Here is a 16,480-nt window from a genome sequence, read left to right as displayed (position 1 = left end):
AAGAACCACCACTGTAGGGATTTCCACTCGTCTAAAATGGTTTTATCTGGTAAAAGTGGCAGGAGACCTTTGGGGTTGACTGCGTGGACAAAAGCTGGTCTCTTTGTTGGGTGGAGTGGACGAGTTCCTTTAACTTCATACAGTCAAAACACTGTTAAAGCTTTAAAACAGTTTTATCCTGCTGTTGTTCACATAACCCCGGCTTATAGGCTGGTTTTACTCTGGATATACCATGTTACTCCCCCCTAGAGCATTGAATTTCTAATGATTCTCCCCTCAAGTGCAGAAAGTTAGACTCAAATCATACTGATGACCTTGCAGATCATTCTTTTATTTCTTTCTGTCCAAACTCTGAGCCTGTATTTGTCAAACTTCTAAGAATCCCACCCAGGAGTAGTAAAAACACAACAAGTGATCATATGCCATTTGGAGGGGTGGCTTTACCCTACAGTACGTCTACTATCCTGTTCATTCTTTAAAAAACTCTTAACATTTCACTCATTGATGCCTTTTTCTGCAAAATAAATGAATAAATAAAAAGATGTGAAATTCTTAACATCGCCACTAGCAATTAACTTATGCAATTAACATCAATCTCATATGTTTCGAATATATACATGTAGCTTGTAGATCAGGGTGAAACAATGAAAATTGACTGAAATGTAAAAAAAAAAATCCATGGAAAGTGATTGCAAACAAAATCAATTTGAGATTTATTCTTGTTTGAATCCCTGCTAAATGCAAAAAACAAATACAAATTAATTTTAGGGGAATTAACTTCCCCTAAATTGCTCAAATCAAATGCAGATAATTAGGCAAAAACCACCTTATTCTGAATTTTACATGTTGCTTCAGCTAACGTATTACTCATCCTGACCAGGGATATTTTGTACAGTTGCTAAAAACTGTCTCTCCTTTGTTTTTATGCTGGCATCATGAAGGATCTGCATGCAACTTCACTCTTAATCTTAACTTTAATTTAAATTCAAATCATGATCAAATATGTTGAATTGCTATTATCCTTCAGGATGCGAGCAGGAGAGAAATTTACTTTCATCTTTCACTTAATTCAACAAATCTGACGTTTAGCAGTTTGATAAATACGGGCTGAATCAGTCTGCAGCTCTGCTTGTGATGAGACGGGAGATCCTCCGGAGATTCATAGTGAAGCGAGATGACCTCTGTGAAATAGATCCTCGCTTAAAAGGATAGATCGGGTTTTTTGAGGTGGGGTTGTATGTGCAGTAGATGGCGGTCAGCACGTCCCCAGTTTGGAGAAGCTGCAGGAGTGCCGGAAGCTAAGCAACGTACTGCTGTGGACAGGGTCAGCAGCAAAATTTATTTTAGCCTCCTGGGAAAAAAAATCAGTTTAAATTTGTGCTTTATTTAGAATAATTTCACCTCTTCTTCGTTGCTGTCAGACCGACTTTTGTTTTGGGAAACCACTGCTGTATAAGCCATATATCGCTTTTTGCTTTTTTGTTATTTTACCTCGCAGAACACAGGAGTTGCTCGTCTACTGCTGCCTCGATTGGCTGGTTTGTTTGTGTTATTGTGTGACTTCTGGGTTTTAGAAGGATAGTCACCTAAGTCACACAATAACACAAACAAACTAACAGATCGAGGCAGCGGCAGACCAGTGACTCCTGTCTTCTGCGAGGTAAAATGACTGTTTTTGTCAAAAAAGTCTGGTTGCTTTTGGGGAGAGCGATATTTTTAATAATAGCAGTTTCCCATCAGAAAAGGCTGTCTCAAGTTAAAGCAGTAAAAACACTCTAAATATAGCGTACACTTAAACTGATAATGATTTTTTTTTCCCTAGGTGACTAAAATGCACTGACTATTGATACGTTCCTCACACAACCCCACTTCAAAAGATCTGTGCCTTTAATTCTAAAATTTCACTTTTAGAAGTTTGGTAAATACGGCCCTCAAAACTCTGAATTTCTTCTGGCTTAACTTAATTTAAAGCTCTGTTTTTAAAGGTATTTGTCCTATTTCTGATGAGTCTCACACAGCATGAGAGCATGTTCTAATGAAGCCTTGGTTCCAAGCACAGAACAAAAGAACTCAGCTGAGGTCACCGCCGGAAAACATTTCAGTTACGACTTTATGTTAATCCAAGTTACAAATACAGTTCACTCTTTAGTCTTATCAACTCTGAAGCTTAGCAGGTGCAAGAAATGCATTGTGTTTTAACAAAAACACAATGCATTATCATTGTTGCAGTGTTCTTTTTTTTAATCTCAAGATGTCAGACAACAATGACCAATGACCTCTTTTGAAAAAAAAAACAAACATTGATTTATTTACAGTAAAAAGTTAGAAAATAATTTTGGTATGATTCCCTTTTTCTGTGCAGAGGTTATGGTCACATGTCAAACAAAACTGTCTTTTAGGGCCAGACTGATCCAGTAAAAAGGTATTTTTTCACATTTCAAAAAAAAAAGAAGCCTCTGTCGTTTGTCAGAATAAAATAGAAAAATGATATTTAAAGAGCGACATGACACAGCGAGGTGAAGATGCACAAGAAGAAAATCAGATAAGGAGGAAAGTTTTTTTCTACTGTCATTCCATTTTAAAATTGACATGTGAACTTTTTAGTGAGTCAGGCACTTTATTACCGTTGCCTGTATGCACCGATCTTATCATAATGAGTGCTGTCTGTAAAAGGTCAATAACTCGTAGAAAAGTTTCGTAGACACGTGAGTTTACCAGTAATCTTATTCATTAGATCATGGTCTGAAACTTTGTTCATGACAAATGTTTTTTGTTTTTTTTTTATCCTTAATGACCATTTTGAAGAACATACTGTAATGATTAAAAAAAGAAAAATCAAGTCTTTACCAGTCAGCTCTAAGCTCATGTTAGTGGTATTCATTTGGCTTTGGAGAATAATCTGCAAATGATTACAGAACAGTTGAATTCTGCATAAATCTTAAAATAAATCTTTACTTTTGTTTGGTTTGTTTGTGCAGACGAACCCCTCAGTTTGCTAAAAGCATGAAGTAAGGTTTAATTGTTGACTTGATTGTCTGGATCAACATACTGGCCCTGCTCTCTCTCAGTCAGATAAATCTGACCAAAAAAAAATGTCTGCACTTTACTGCTGGCTGAATCACTAAATGTTCTTTCAGGTACTTTCCTGCCTTTGTTCAGGAGATCTGAAGATAAAAAATGTTCTTCGGACAGGTTCTCATTTGCTGGAAAACCCCTTAATGCAGAACTGCACGGGCAGCATCGCAATCATCACAGCTATGATTTTATATCAGCAGGACTCTCAGAAGATTTTCACTTGAGTCAGAACCAAAACTTAAAAGAGTAAGATTAGTTTTCTCACATCTTTGTGGAAAACCGTCTGACACAGCATGTGGTGTGGAAGCCCTGAGAGGACAATGAGAAAAAGAAAAGTTCTGGTCCATTTTTCCAAGTCTGATCTAAATTGTAAAAGATTTAAGAACAGGACAAAAGAGGATTATATTATCTGTGAAACAGATGGGGGAAAAAAACATTTTGTAACATTTTTTGTTTGTTTCGTTGTGATCTTTTTCATAGACCTATATATGTAGATGCTGCATTAGCCTTTGGATCATACATCAGCGTTGGCGCCATATTGGATCAGTTCATGAACATGTACAAGTAAACAGGAGCTGAGTTTTTCTGGATAACAAGCACTGTAATCTTTATAATGTTTATTTCTCAACAGAATTTCAGTGAGCCTTTTTTTTTTTTTTTTTATCTTCAGGGGTTCATGGTATACGTGGAATTAATTAGAGCAAAAAAAAAAATTCAGTGTAGATCATAAACCCTTGAATATAATATGATTCATTTAAATTCTATTGAGAAATCTTCTGTTTACATCTGTTTGTTCACAGGCCAGTTTTGACCGGTTCAGCATGGCAGCATTATGTAGAAAATGTTTAGGGGTGTTTTTTCTTGTACATACATAACAAAACTTTTCCCCCATTAAAAAAGAGTTAATAAGGAATTGAAAATATGAAATATAATCCAGGCAAAAGCTTTTTCACCTGTTCTTAAGTCATAAACACAGGAGTGAAAACAACTTAGATCAGACTTAGAAAATAGATCACCTGATTATTTTTCTCACTTGCCTCTCTGGGCTTCTGTACATTCGGGTAAAACCCTCCAATAACTTTCCATGGCAGGATGAACCACCCCCCATCTGTTTTAAGCAGTGAGGGGAGATTAAAGTGTGTTTATGCCACCGGCCCAAAAGCATTCCACTAAACCTGATGTTCATCTGTGTTTGCCTCTGTGGCAAAATCTGTTGGTTTTAAAATGTTCAGTCCAACTAATCTGGATTCAAATAGGTAACCACTGGATGTGGGTGCAGCTCCTTCCATTTCTCTGTTGTACTGTTACTGTAGTTATTGCTGTAACATAAATGTTTTCTAAGTTATTAAAACCAACATCCCAGGCATCTCCTCAAAAACACACTGTGTCTTTGCCTTTTTTTTTTTTTTAATTCTTGAAGTGATGAGTGAGAGAAGTGGAGTATCCTGCAGCAGAGGTTTGAGATGTTTTATCTGCTATGAAAATGTTTCATAATTAAAATTCAACATACACAAACATTCTCACATCCACCGTTAAGGTCTACAAGGTCGAAGTCTCAAGCTTTGATGACCAAAAAATAGATTTTTGATATCACTGAAATTAGTCATGTTGCAATTACCCAACTGATGTTAATATGCTAACATGTTTGCATTGATGCTGACAAATTTAAATGCGCTGCAGTTCAAAACTGACCACTGGAGGGCAGCAAACCTCACGATTGTCAACAACATTGCAGGCTGTTTATTTTCAATGGAGGATTTAATTCATTTGTCCGTAATTATATATTCTAGTCATTAGAAAATAGTTTTAATGATTGTTTCATGATAATTTGTTATGACTGAGGTTTGCCCTCTATTTTGCAAAGTATCACCGAACATCTTAATATGCTCTCATTGATGTTAGTTTGACTAATTAATGACTAATTAATGACTAATTGGTGTTGCAGTTTATCAATGTGACCACCAGAGGGCAAAGAACACTCCACCACTACCAACATCATTCCTATAGTATCATAAATATTAGCACTTTTGGCCGTAAGAATGATAATAATGATGAGAAAAGGAAAGGCAAAGAAAATTACAAGACAAATACAGGTATGTAGATATTCATTCAGTATACTGGAGTTTTTTCCTTTTTCTTTTTTACATGCAATATTTCACATATTTATGCATAGTATTATATAATTTCTATAGGTTACAAATATAAGAATAGTTTTTAAGAAACAACATTTTTATATTGAAAAATATATTTTAATTGCCATGTGTACACCGCCATCTAGTGGTTATAGTTGTAACTACACTCGTCTATTGCAAAAATAGTAATGTTTTACTGTTAATGTTGTCTTGCAAATATACAAAACATTTATATGTTATATAACAGCTGTGGTTACAATAGTTACTTTTAAGGTCAAGATTAAATAAGTATATTGAGCTTAGAAACTAAGATGCATTGTTAAACCATCCAACAGGTTGTGAATGAGATCAAATTGAGCTCCATCTCGACTAGCAACAACAAATGTTCCACTCTAATTAGCTTCAAACATATAACTGTATGGTGCCGACAGTGGTCATTCTGTGTAATGATTCATTTAAATTTCTTTCTTTTTTTTTCTTTCTTTTTTTTTTTTTTTTACTTTAAATGTTTCCTAATTATACTCGTGTACTGTTGTATTAGTAATACTTTGCAGGCACTGTGAATTGCATTGTGTTGTTTCTGTGTAAACAATTAAACAATCTATAGGCTTCTTCCACCGCTGCTCATTATTATTATTATTATTTTATTTTATCTGTGAAATAACAAAAAAGATATCAGTTTGTTAAAAGCCGTAGTTTAGAAACGGAAACCCAATTTGCTCGTGGAATGAAGCGAGGTAGATGAAAACCCTTGGTGTTGATATTTAACACAACTTTTGAATAAAATGCCATCAGTGGAAAGCGGATCGAAAAGCTCCCGCTCGTCCCCTGTCGGAACTAAAGAACGTGACACACACAGCGGAAGTCAACAATACAGGCGCCAGTCTCGTCTCGTGAATGTCTGTATTTAAATAGCTGGAAGATGATGTTTGAGTCGTAGCGCAGCTGATTAATGAATTTTAAATGAAGTAACGATGTCTTCAGTTGAGAGTTTGAGAGAGTTTGTCAACGAGCGACTAACTGCTGCTGCTGAAGAAATATTCACAGTTTTTAAACAAACTATCGTCCAGTTAGAGGAAGAGATCGATCGTCAGGGCAGACTGCTGGATATCGTTTGGAAACCTGAAGTAAAATTACACAGGATAGGTGAGGAAAACTTCAGCATTTTAATAAGACAAAACAGAGGAACTGACTTTATAAAGCTAATGAGTAAAATCCAGCAACAGTTCTGTATACTGGTACTAATTTTCTATAAAATATCTGCACGTTTCTTCTTTAAAATCCTGTAGGACTTTATCACGGTATAATTTAAAACATGGACTGTAACCGTACATATCACAGTATATTTTTATTCTCTTTACATTTCAGCTTAAATACTTTTGTAAATGTAAAGAACTGTACGACAAGTGTATGGCGGCTATTACTGTACCCTTCACTGTGTTACTAGGCCATACTTCACATAGTACACAGGAACATTTAAAGTGTAAAACTGAGTAACTAGGGGGAAAAAAATACCACCACATGTAACCTCTGTAATCTGATGTGATCTGCAGATTATTGTTTTCTGCTTGTTGCCTGAATTTTTAAATCTGAGCCATATCCATATAATGGCAGTTGCACTTGTCTTTTTTCTAACTCCTCCTCTTCATTTTTTGCACTGTAGTGAATTGTTTAAAACAAGCTCAAATCCAATCTGTCTGTATGTAGTCTGTTTAGCCTAGTTTGCCATATATCTTCAACTGTATGGTTCTTTTATCTGTGTTTTTAAAGCCTTGTTGTAACTTAAGATCATGTTGTTTTTTGGTCAAGCAAAGTGTGAGCTCTACCAGGATATCACAGTATTATTAAAAACTGTAAGGTAAATTTACACCAAAGTACTTTGCATAACATGTATACCTTGTACTCCAGAGCTCCTACAGCAACATGTCCGTCATGAGGAGGAGGAGGTTCTCACTGACCAGCAGCTCTGCAACCAGGAGAAGAACTCCAGTCTGGACCAAGAGGACACAGAGCCTCCAGAGGTTAAAGAGGAACAGGAGGAACTCTGCACCAATCAGGAGGAAGAGCAGCTTGAACTGAAACTGGAAACTGAGAACAAGGAAGAGATCGATCATCTGCGCAGGCCGCTGGATATCAAATGGAAACCTGAAATAAAGTCACACAAGATAGGTGAGCAAAAATCAATATATAACCCCAATGGTTTAATTGTAGTATACTGTTAAAAAGTTTGGAATCTTCTGCTAGAAAAACTTGAAAAACGTGAATGCAAGTTAGGTCAGATGATATGGAAGCCCATTTCCACCAGTAAAAGGGAAGAAAATTCCGTATGACAAGTCATTTTGAAGTCATTATTATGGTATAAAATGTCATAATTATAAGATTTAACGAGATAAAAAGACAAATGACAAATTATAAACTCTGACTTACTTTATGAATCAAAAAGCTAAAATTCTGAGTTAAGTCATAGTCATGTTTCAAATGAGTCAAAATTATGAATTAAAAAGTGAGAACAATGACCCAAAAAGATCTATCTTATGTATGAAACAAAAATTATGACTTTATATCTCATAATTAGTGTTTCCCAAACATTTATTTATTTGTGGCGGCATGCCACAAAAACACGGGCCACCTCAAATTGATGTTCTATTCTTGGCTTTTCTATTTCTGGAAACCAATTCCAAATCGAAAGGTATTTGTGTGAACAGCAGTTTCAGCATTACTCATGAAACACTGAGGACACTGAATGATTAGAAATATTAATACATCTAATATAAATAATGTTATGGAATTAACGTTCCTTGCACTGAGAGGGATTTACTATTCCCTGGGCCTTTTCCCACATCTGGAGACACAAAGTATATGTCGGGCCTGATCATAGGTCATAGTTCCTTGTTTTTACCTTATGTCCAGTAGAATTTGTGCACGCATATAGATAGACACGTTACATCCATACATGGTAATGAGTTGGATTCCAGGAAATGTCAGGAGGTAGTTAATATCTCTACCCGTAACCATAACCTTCAGAATTGGGTTGGCAGTCACAACACTTTATGTGTATTGCTAATCTTGAATTCTCCTTGATCGAGCTTCACTAAATACTTCTGTGTAAGTCAGCTGGGACTCCCAAACTCTTCTTCACTGTCTAAGTGAACCATTTTTCAGAATTTCCACTACAAATAATTGATTTGGTTTTTGAATTGTGCATTGTTATCTTTGTTAAATATTCAGTGTTGATGGAAAGGAAAGAAAAAATAAACATAAATATAACAGGTGATTGCAAACTTTTGAATGGCTGTTTGTACTGGTACCAATTTGTTTGCACGTCTCTGTGTTTGTCCAGATCTCCCACAGCAACATGTTTGTAACGAGGAAGAGGTTCTCACTGACCAGCAGCTCTGTAACCAGGAGAAGAACTCCAGTCTGGACCAAGAGGACACAGAGCCTCCACAGATTAAAGAGGAACAGGAGGAACTCTGCACCAGTCAGGAGGAAGAGCAGCTTGAACTGAAGCTGGTTGATCCCTTTACATTAACTCCTACTTATGAGGAAAGCGACCACCAGCTCCTCTCTAACAGCTCTCATGTATCTGAGAGCCAAAATCAGAAAGGATGCAAACATCAAGACTCTGAATCAAGTAGAAATGCAGAATCAAAACCAAAGAAAAGACATCAGAAACACAGAAGTCACAGTAACAAAGCAAAGAATTCTGATTTGTCAGAAACTGACTGTGATACTGACACAGGTAAAAAATCTTTAAAATGTGACACCTGTGGGAAAGATTTTAAATGGAAGTCAAGATTGATTGTACACCTGAGAGTCCACACAGGTGAGAGGCCTTATTCATGTGACACTTGTGGAAAAATGTTCAGTAGTATATCAGCATTGAATACACATATAAAAACACACACAGGTGTGAATCCATATTCATGCAAAACATGTGGGAAACAGTTCATGCATAGCAGTCACTTGGCAGTCCACATAAGAACTCACACAGGTGAGAAGCCGTACCTTTGCGTGATCTGTAGTAAAGGATTCATTAACAGTTCAGGGTTGAAAAAGCACATGCCAACACACACAGGTGAGAAGCCTTATTCATGTCAAACATGTGGAAAAAGATTCAGTCTGTTATATGTTTTGAAAAGACATCATAAAATCCACACTGGCGAGAAACCATATTCATGCGACACCTGTGGGAAAGATTTCAGTGATGGCGGTGCCTTGAAAAAGCACATAAGAATACACACAGGTGAAAAGCCATACCTTTGTAAGACTTGCGGGAAAAGATTCTCTGATACATCATCTTTGAGATATCACATAAGAGGCCACACAGGTGAAAAGCCGTATTCATGCAAAATATGTGGGAAAAATTTCATATTGCATGGCACCTTTAGAGGTCACATGAGAACACACACAGGTGAAAAGCCATACCTTTGCAACACATGCGGGAAAAGATTCTCGAATATGTCATCTTTGAGATATCACATTAGAGGCCACACAGGTGAGAAGCCGTATTCATGCAAAATATGTGGAAAAGATTTCAGCCGGAATCATGACTTGACAGTCCACATGAGGACTCACACAGGTCAGAAGCCATTCCTTTGCAGTACCTGAGAGAAAAGATTCTCAAGAAATTCTCATTTGGTAAATCATGTGATGACACAAAGTAAAGTAGTTTTGTATTTTGCTTGTAGCAGACGATTCACAGTTCTAGTGATTTGTGGTCCAAACACACAAGAACTCAGAGAAGTGAAAATATACAGAGGAGAAAGCATTGAGCTAAAACTCCTGTGGAAACATGTTAATATCATAGTGTGAATTTTCCCTTCATATGACTGTATTGCTTATATTTCTGTTAATAGCAGTATTTCTGTGAAACTGTTGTATTCTTCCAAATCTTTGTGTCACACTGAGTGCCCTGCGGTGGCTGTTCTACTGATGGTGTGATGTGGATGACTGATTGTCCATTTAAGAACATTTGCCAATAAATGTTCACATTTCAAAACACCAGCATCTTGTGTTTTTTGTCAGTGGTTCTCATGTGAAATCAGGTCAAAAGGCTGATCTAGATAGTTTGATGGACAGGGAAAAATAGAAAGTGAAAAATAACCACTTATAGAGTGAAAGTATTTAAGAATGCACCACCCTTTATGCTAAAATATTTGTATGATAGCTATAGTTACAATAATTACTTTTCAGCTCAAGATTAAAGAAGAATATTGAGCTTATAAACTAAGATGATTAAATTGGGCTGCATCTCAACTAGCTGCTACAGACAAATGTTCCATGTTAGGGTACCTAATTAACATCAAATACAGTGCCTATGAAAAGTATTCATCTCCTTGGATGTTTTCCCTTTTTATTGCTTTAATAAATGGAATCATGGTTGATATAATTTGGCTTCTCTGACAAAAAAAAAAAAAAATGGCCGACCGAATTCAACAGAAGTCCAACCAGTTGGTGCTTGTAGTCTCGCAATTAGTGAAATGGAGATCACCTGAGTGCAGTGAGTGTGTCTCGAGTGACTGTAGTATAAAGTGACCTGTGTCTGGAAAGTCCAGTCACTGGTTAATCTGTATTCGTGTCTACAGTTAAACCATGAAGACTAAAGAACACCCCAAGCAACTCCAAGAGAAGGTTATTGAAAACTAGAAGTTAAGTGATGGATGCAAAAAAAATCCAAATCACTGAACATCCCCTGGAGTTCAGTTAAATCCATCATTAAGATAAGGAAGCAATATGCCACATGTGTAAATGTGCCTAGAGCAGGACGTCCTCACAAACCGAGTGACAGTGCAAGAAGGAGACTAGTGAGGCGGCCCACCACCATACCTATGACTACTCTGAAAGACTTAAAAGCTTCAGCAACAGCGATGGGAAAGACTCTGCATACAACAACTGTTTCCTGGGTTCTTCACCAGTCAAAGGGTGAAATTAATGCAGCAAAATATAGGGAAATCCTGGAGGACAATCTGGTTCAGTCTGCAAGAGAACTACAACTTGAGAGAAGATTTATTTTTCAGCAAGAAAATTACCTGAAACACACAGCGAAAGCTGCACAGAAATGGTTTAAAGGCAACAAGGTGAATGTTCTTGAGTGGCCAAGTCAAAGCCCAGACCTCAATCCAATAGAGAATTTGTGGCTGGAGTTGAAAAGGGTTGTTCACACCTGATCCCCATGCAACCTGAAAGAGGTTGAGCAGTTTTGCAAAGAGGATTGGAGTAAAATTGCAGTGTCCAGATGTGCAAGCCTGATTGAGACCTATTCACACAGACTCAGTGCTGTGATCGCGGCCAAAGGTGCACTATGAAATACTGACTTGAAGGGGTTGAATATTTATGCAATCACTTATTTTACATTATATATTTTAATTTAAGTGACATCACTTTGTTGCAATCTGGTTTTACATTTACATTAGAGTTGTTTTGTTTTTTGTTTTTGTTTTTTTGTATTTTTTGCCATAAAAGACAAATTATATTGACCATGATTCCATTTATAAAAGCAATAAGAGGGGAAAACATCCAAGAGGATGAATACTTTCTATATGCGCTGCATGTAATTTTATGGTGCTAACAGTGAACTCTGTAATGATTAATATTTCTTACTTTAAGTCTGTTTTGCTAAAAACAAGTTGTGTACTATTACACAACTAACATTTTAAATGCACTGTGAATTCCACAGTGCTTTTTCCTAATTCAACAAACTACAGGTTTCTTATACCATTGTTTGTTTATTTATTTCTTTATTTCTTTATTTCTTTATTTCTTTATGTTTTTAATTCATAGTAATTATCTGTGAAATAACAAAAAAGGTGGCTGGTTGTTAAAAGTCGTAGTTTAGAAAAGAGAACCTAATTTCCTCGTGGAATGAAGCAAGATAGATGAACATCCTTTCTGTTTATATTTAACACAGGAATTGAATAAAATACCATCAGTTGAAAGCGGAACGAAAAGCTCCCGCTCGTTCCCTGTCGGAACTAAAGAATGTGACACACACAGCGGAAGTCAACGATACAGGCGCCAGTCTCGTGTCGTGAATGTCTGTATTTAAATAGCTGGAAGATGATTTTTGAGTCGTAGCGCAGCTGATTAATGAATTTTAAATGAAGTAACGATGTCTTCAGTTGAGAGTTTGAGAGAGTTTGTCAACGAGCGACTAACTGCTGCTGCTGAAGAAATATTCACAGTTTTTAAACAAACTATCGTCCAGTTAGAGGAAGAGATCGATCGTCAGGGCAGACTGCTGGATATCGTTTGGAAACCTGAAATAAAATTACACAGGATAGGTGAGGAAAACTTCAGCATTTTAATAAGAAAAAACAGAGGAACTGACTTTATTAAGCTACTGGGTAGAAGTCAGCTACAGTTCTGTATACTGGTACTAATTTTCTGGAATATCTGCATGCACGGTTGGCAAATTTCTACCGATGTACTTTGCATGACATTTATACTTTGTACCCAGATCCAGATCTCCCACAGCAACATGTCTGTCATGAGGAGGAGGTTCTCACTGACCAGCAGCTCTGCAACCAGGAGAAGAACTCCAGTCTGGACCAAGAGGACCCAGATCCTCCAGAGGTTAAAGAGGAACAGCTTGAACTGAAGCTGGAGACTGAGAACCAGGAAGGGATCCATCATCTGCGCAGACCACTGGATATCAAATGGAAACCTGAAATAAAGTTACACAGGATAGGTGAGTAAACTTAATTATTTTGATGACACAAAACAGAGGAATTAAATCTATATATAATCCCAATGGTTTAATTGCACTATATTGTTCAAAAGTTTGGAATCTCCTTCTAGAAAAACTTGAAAATCGTGATAGTAAGTTAGGTCAGACGGCTGAGATGTGGGAGCCCATTTCCACCAGTGAAAATAAAATAAAAAAGGTAAGTCAAGATTGTGAGAAAAGAAGCCATAATTATAGCATAAAATGTCATAATTATGAAACTTTAAGAAGTTGTAATTATGAGCTAAAAAGTCAATTTTGAGATTAAAAGACAAACTGATGAATTATTAAGTCTGAATTATGAGTCAGAGGGTCATTACCCATAAGATAAAAATTCTGATATTTTATCTCTTTTTATCTTACCATCAGTGGTTCCCATGCATTCATTTCTTTGTGGCGGCCCACCACAATAAGAGCATGGACCGCCACAAATCAAGATCTGCTATCCACGATCAATTAATGCAGATTAAAGTAGGAAGAAAATGGAAGAATAAGAACACACACACTCGGACGCACGAAACAGTTACACTGTCATTCTGTGGGAAACACTGATAATTATGAATTTTTAGCATATATTATTGACTTTTATTCTAATTATGCTTCATCATGGCAGTAGTAAGTATTCTATACTGAGAGGACTACTTCATACCTGCTACTTTTATTGGTTCTACATTTACTTTTTGAATCATCTATTTAGATTATAGCGTGCCTTTACAAATAAATGATATTTTGTATGAAGATTTTGTAAAAAAAAAAAAAAAAAAAGTAATGTTTTGTACATGGAGAACAAAATGTTACATGATGATTCAACCAGATCAACAGCTGAAAGGGCAGAAAGAGACAAAGATCCCTCTGATCAATAGTTTAAGAAATATAAGAACTAACCACGATGCTCTTATCAGCACCAGCTACACTAATTTGTTTGTACATCTCTGTGTTTGTCCAGATCTCCCACAGCAACATGTCTATAAGGAGAAGGAGGTTCTCGCTGACCAGCAGCTCTGTAACCAGGAGAGGAACTCCAGTCTGGACCAAGAGGACACAGAGCCTCCACAGATTAAAGAGGAACAGGAGGAACTCTGCACCAGTCAGGAGGAAGAGCAGCTTGAACTGAAGCTGACTGATGCCTTTACATTGACTCCTTATGAGGAAAGTGACCACAGTGAACCAGAACCAGAAAGTGACCACCAGCTCCTCTCTAACAGCTCTCATGTATCTGAGAGCCAAAATCAGAAAGGAGGCAAACATCAAGACTCTGGATCAAGTAGAAATGCAAAATCAAAACCAAAGAAAACACATCAGAAACGCAGAAGTCACAGTAACAAAGCAAAGAATTCTATCTTGTCGGAGATTCACTCTGATACTGACACGGGTAAAAAAAAATTTAAATGTGACACCTGTGGGAAAGATTTTAAGTTCAAGTCAAAATTGACTGCACACCTGAGTGTCCACACAGATGAGAGGCCATATTCATGTGACACCTGTGAAAAAATGTTCCGTACCAAATCAGCATTGAATACTCATAAAAGAATACATACAGGTGAGAAACAATATTCATGCAAAACATGTGGGAAAGATTTCATGCAGGTGGCTCATTTGGAAATCCACATGAGAACACACACAGGTGAGAAGCCATATCTTTGCAAGATCTGCAGTAAGAGATTCATTACCAGTTCAGGATTGAATAAGCACATGACAATACACACAGGTGAGAAGCCTTATTCATGTGACACATGTGGAAAAAGATTCCGTCTGTTAGATATGTTGAAAAGTCATAACAAAACCCACACCGGTGAGAAACCATATTCATGCAACACCTGTGGGAAAGATTTCGCTCATAGCAATGCCTTGAAAAGCCACATGAGAACACACACAGGTGAGATGCTGTACCATTGCAAGACGTGCGGGAAAAGAGTTGGTTACTTGCAAAGTCTCAAACAACATATGAGAATCCACACAGGTGAGAAGCTGTATACTTGCATTACATGTAAGAAAAGTTTCACAAATGGTAGTACCTTGAAAGTCCACATGAGAAGGCACACAGGTGAGAAGCCATACCTTTGTAAGACCTGTGGGAAAGGATTCAGCGATCTACAAAGTTTCAAATGGCATATGAGACTGCACACAGGTGAGAAACCATATTCATGCAAATTATGTGGGAAAGATTTCAGATTGCACCATACCTTTAGAAGCCACATGAGACTCCACACAGGTGAAAAGCCATATTCATGCGACACCTGTGGAAGAGCATTCACTCAGGCGTCAGGGTTGAAAGTTCATATGAGAACACACACAGGTGAGAAACCGTACCTTTGCAAGACCTGCGGGAAGAGTTTCTCAGATAGCTCATCTTTGAGATATCATATAAGAGGACACACAGGTGAGAAGCCGTATTCATGCAAAATATGTGGGAAAAATTTCAGTTGGAGTTATCTCTTGACACGCCACATGAGGATACACAAAGGTCAGAGGCCGTACCTTTGCAGTATCTGCGAGAGAAGATTCTCAAGAAATTCTCATTTGGTAAATCATATGAAGACACATAAAGGAAAGTAGCTTTGTATTTTGCTTGTGGCAGACGATTCATGATTCTAGTGATTCGTGGTGAAAACACAAGAAATCAAAGAACTGAAGAGCCACATTATTGCAAAACTTGTTGGAAAAGTTCTCAAATTACATATTTTAAACATAAATATCACCAGGGGATCAATATTCACAGGAGAAACTATTGAGCTGAAACTCCTGTCTAGACATGTTATTCAATTTTACAGCAGTTATGTTTGTTTAACTGATTGTAAATGTTCTCTGTTCAGATAAGATATTAACATATTAACAACTTGATGTAAAGTTTCCTTTCATATGACTGTATTACTTATATTTCTGTTAAAAGCAGTATTTCTGTGAAGCTGTTGTATTCTTCCAAATCTTTGTTTTACATTGAGTGCCCTGTAGTGGCTGTTCTACTGATGATGATGTGAGTGACCAATTGTGTATTTAATAACATTTGTCAATAAACTATCAGATTTCAAAATACCAGCATCTTGTGTTTTTTGTCATTGACAAAAATCAGGTCAAAAGACTGACTGGCTGATCTAGATACAGTTTGATGGATGGGCAACAATATTAAAAAGTGAAAATAACCACTTACAGATTGGAATTATTTACATCATGTAACCAGTATTGCAATTCTACACCAACTTTACAACAGCTGTACATACAATATTTGATTTTCAGGTCAAGCTTAAAGTAGTATATTGAGCTTGTAAACAAAGATGATCAAATTGAGCTCCACTTCAAGTAGTTGCTACGGACAAATGTTCCATGTTAAGGTATCTAATTAATATTTATTATGTAATATTTAATGTTTTTATAAATTAATGTTTCGCTCAAAATACTTGTGCACTTATACACAAACAACATTTTGAAGGCACTGTGGATTCCACTGTGCTTTTTTGTTTGCAACTCTAGTTTGGAGCAGTAACGATGACATCAGCGGTTAAAGTAAATAATATGTAAATATGTAAATATATATATATATACTGTATAT

At 36.7% G+C, this 16,480-nt stretch overlaps 2 protein-coding genes across 2 annotated transcripts; both read left to right on the top strand.

The window, feature by feature from the left end:
- The first annotated feature begins 5,994 nt into the window (after window positions 1–5,994).
- On the top strand, window positions 5,995–10,209 carry LOC146328548 (uncharacterized). The gene is made up of 3 exons (XM_084717588.1): window positions 5,995–6,353; window positions 7,116–7,376; window positions 8,548–10,209. The coding sequence occupies exons 1-3, from the start codon at window positions 6,182–6,184 to the stop codon at window positions 9,816–9,818; spliced, it is 1,704 nt and encodes a 567-aa protein (XP_084573714.1). The 5' UTR covers window positions 5,995–6,181; the 3' UTR covers window positions 9,819–10,209.
- Window positions 10,210–12,203: 1,994 nt separating this feature from the next.
- Window positions 12,204–15,964, top strand: LOC146328547 (uncharacterized). The gene is made up of 3 exons (XM_084717587.1): window positions 12,204–12,490; window positions 12,673–12,897; window positions 13,880–15,964. The coding sequence occupies exons 1-3, from the start codon at window positions 12,319–12,321 to the stop codon at window positions 15,487–15,489; spliced, it is 2,007 nt and encodes a 668-aa protein (XP_084573713.1). The 5' UTR covers window positions 12,204–12,318; the 3' UTR covers window positions 15,490–15,964.
- Window positions 15,965–16,480: the final 516 nt, after the last annotated feature.

The sequence above is a fragment of the Lutjanus erythropterus genome, chromosome 4 (assembly GCF_056507025.1).
Source record: "Lutjanus erythropterus isolate fLutEry1 chromosome 4, fLutEry1.hap2, whole genome shotgun sequence".
Taxonomy (NCBI): domain Eukaryota; kingdom Metazoa; phylum Chordata; class Actinopteri; order Lutjaniformes; family Lutjanidae; genus Lutjanus; species Lutjanus erythropterus.
This window is presented reverse-complemented; position numbering and strand designations above follow the sequence as displayed.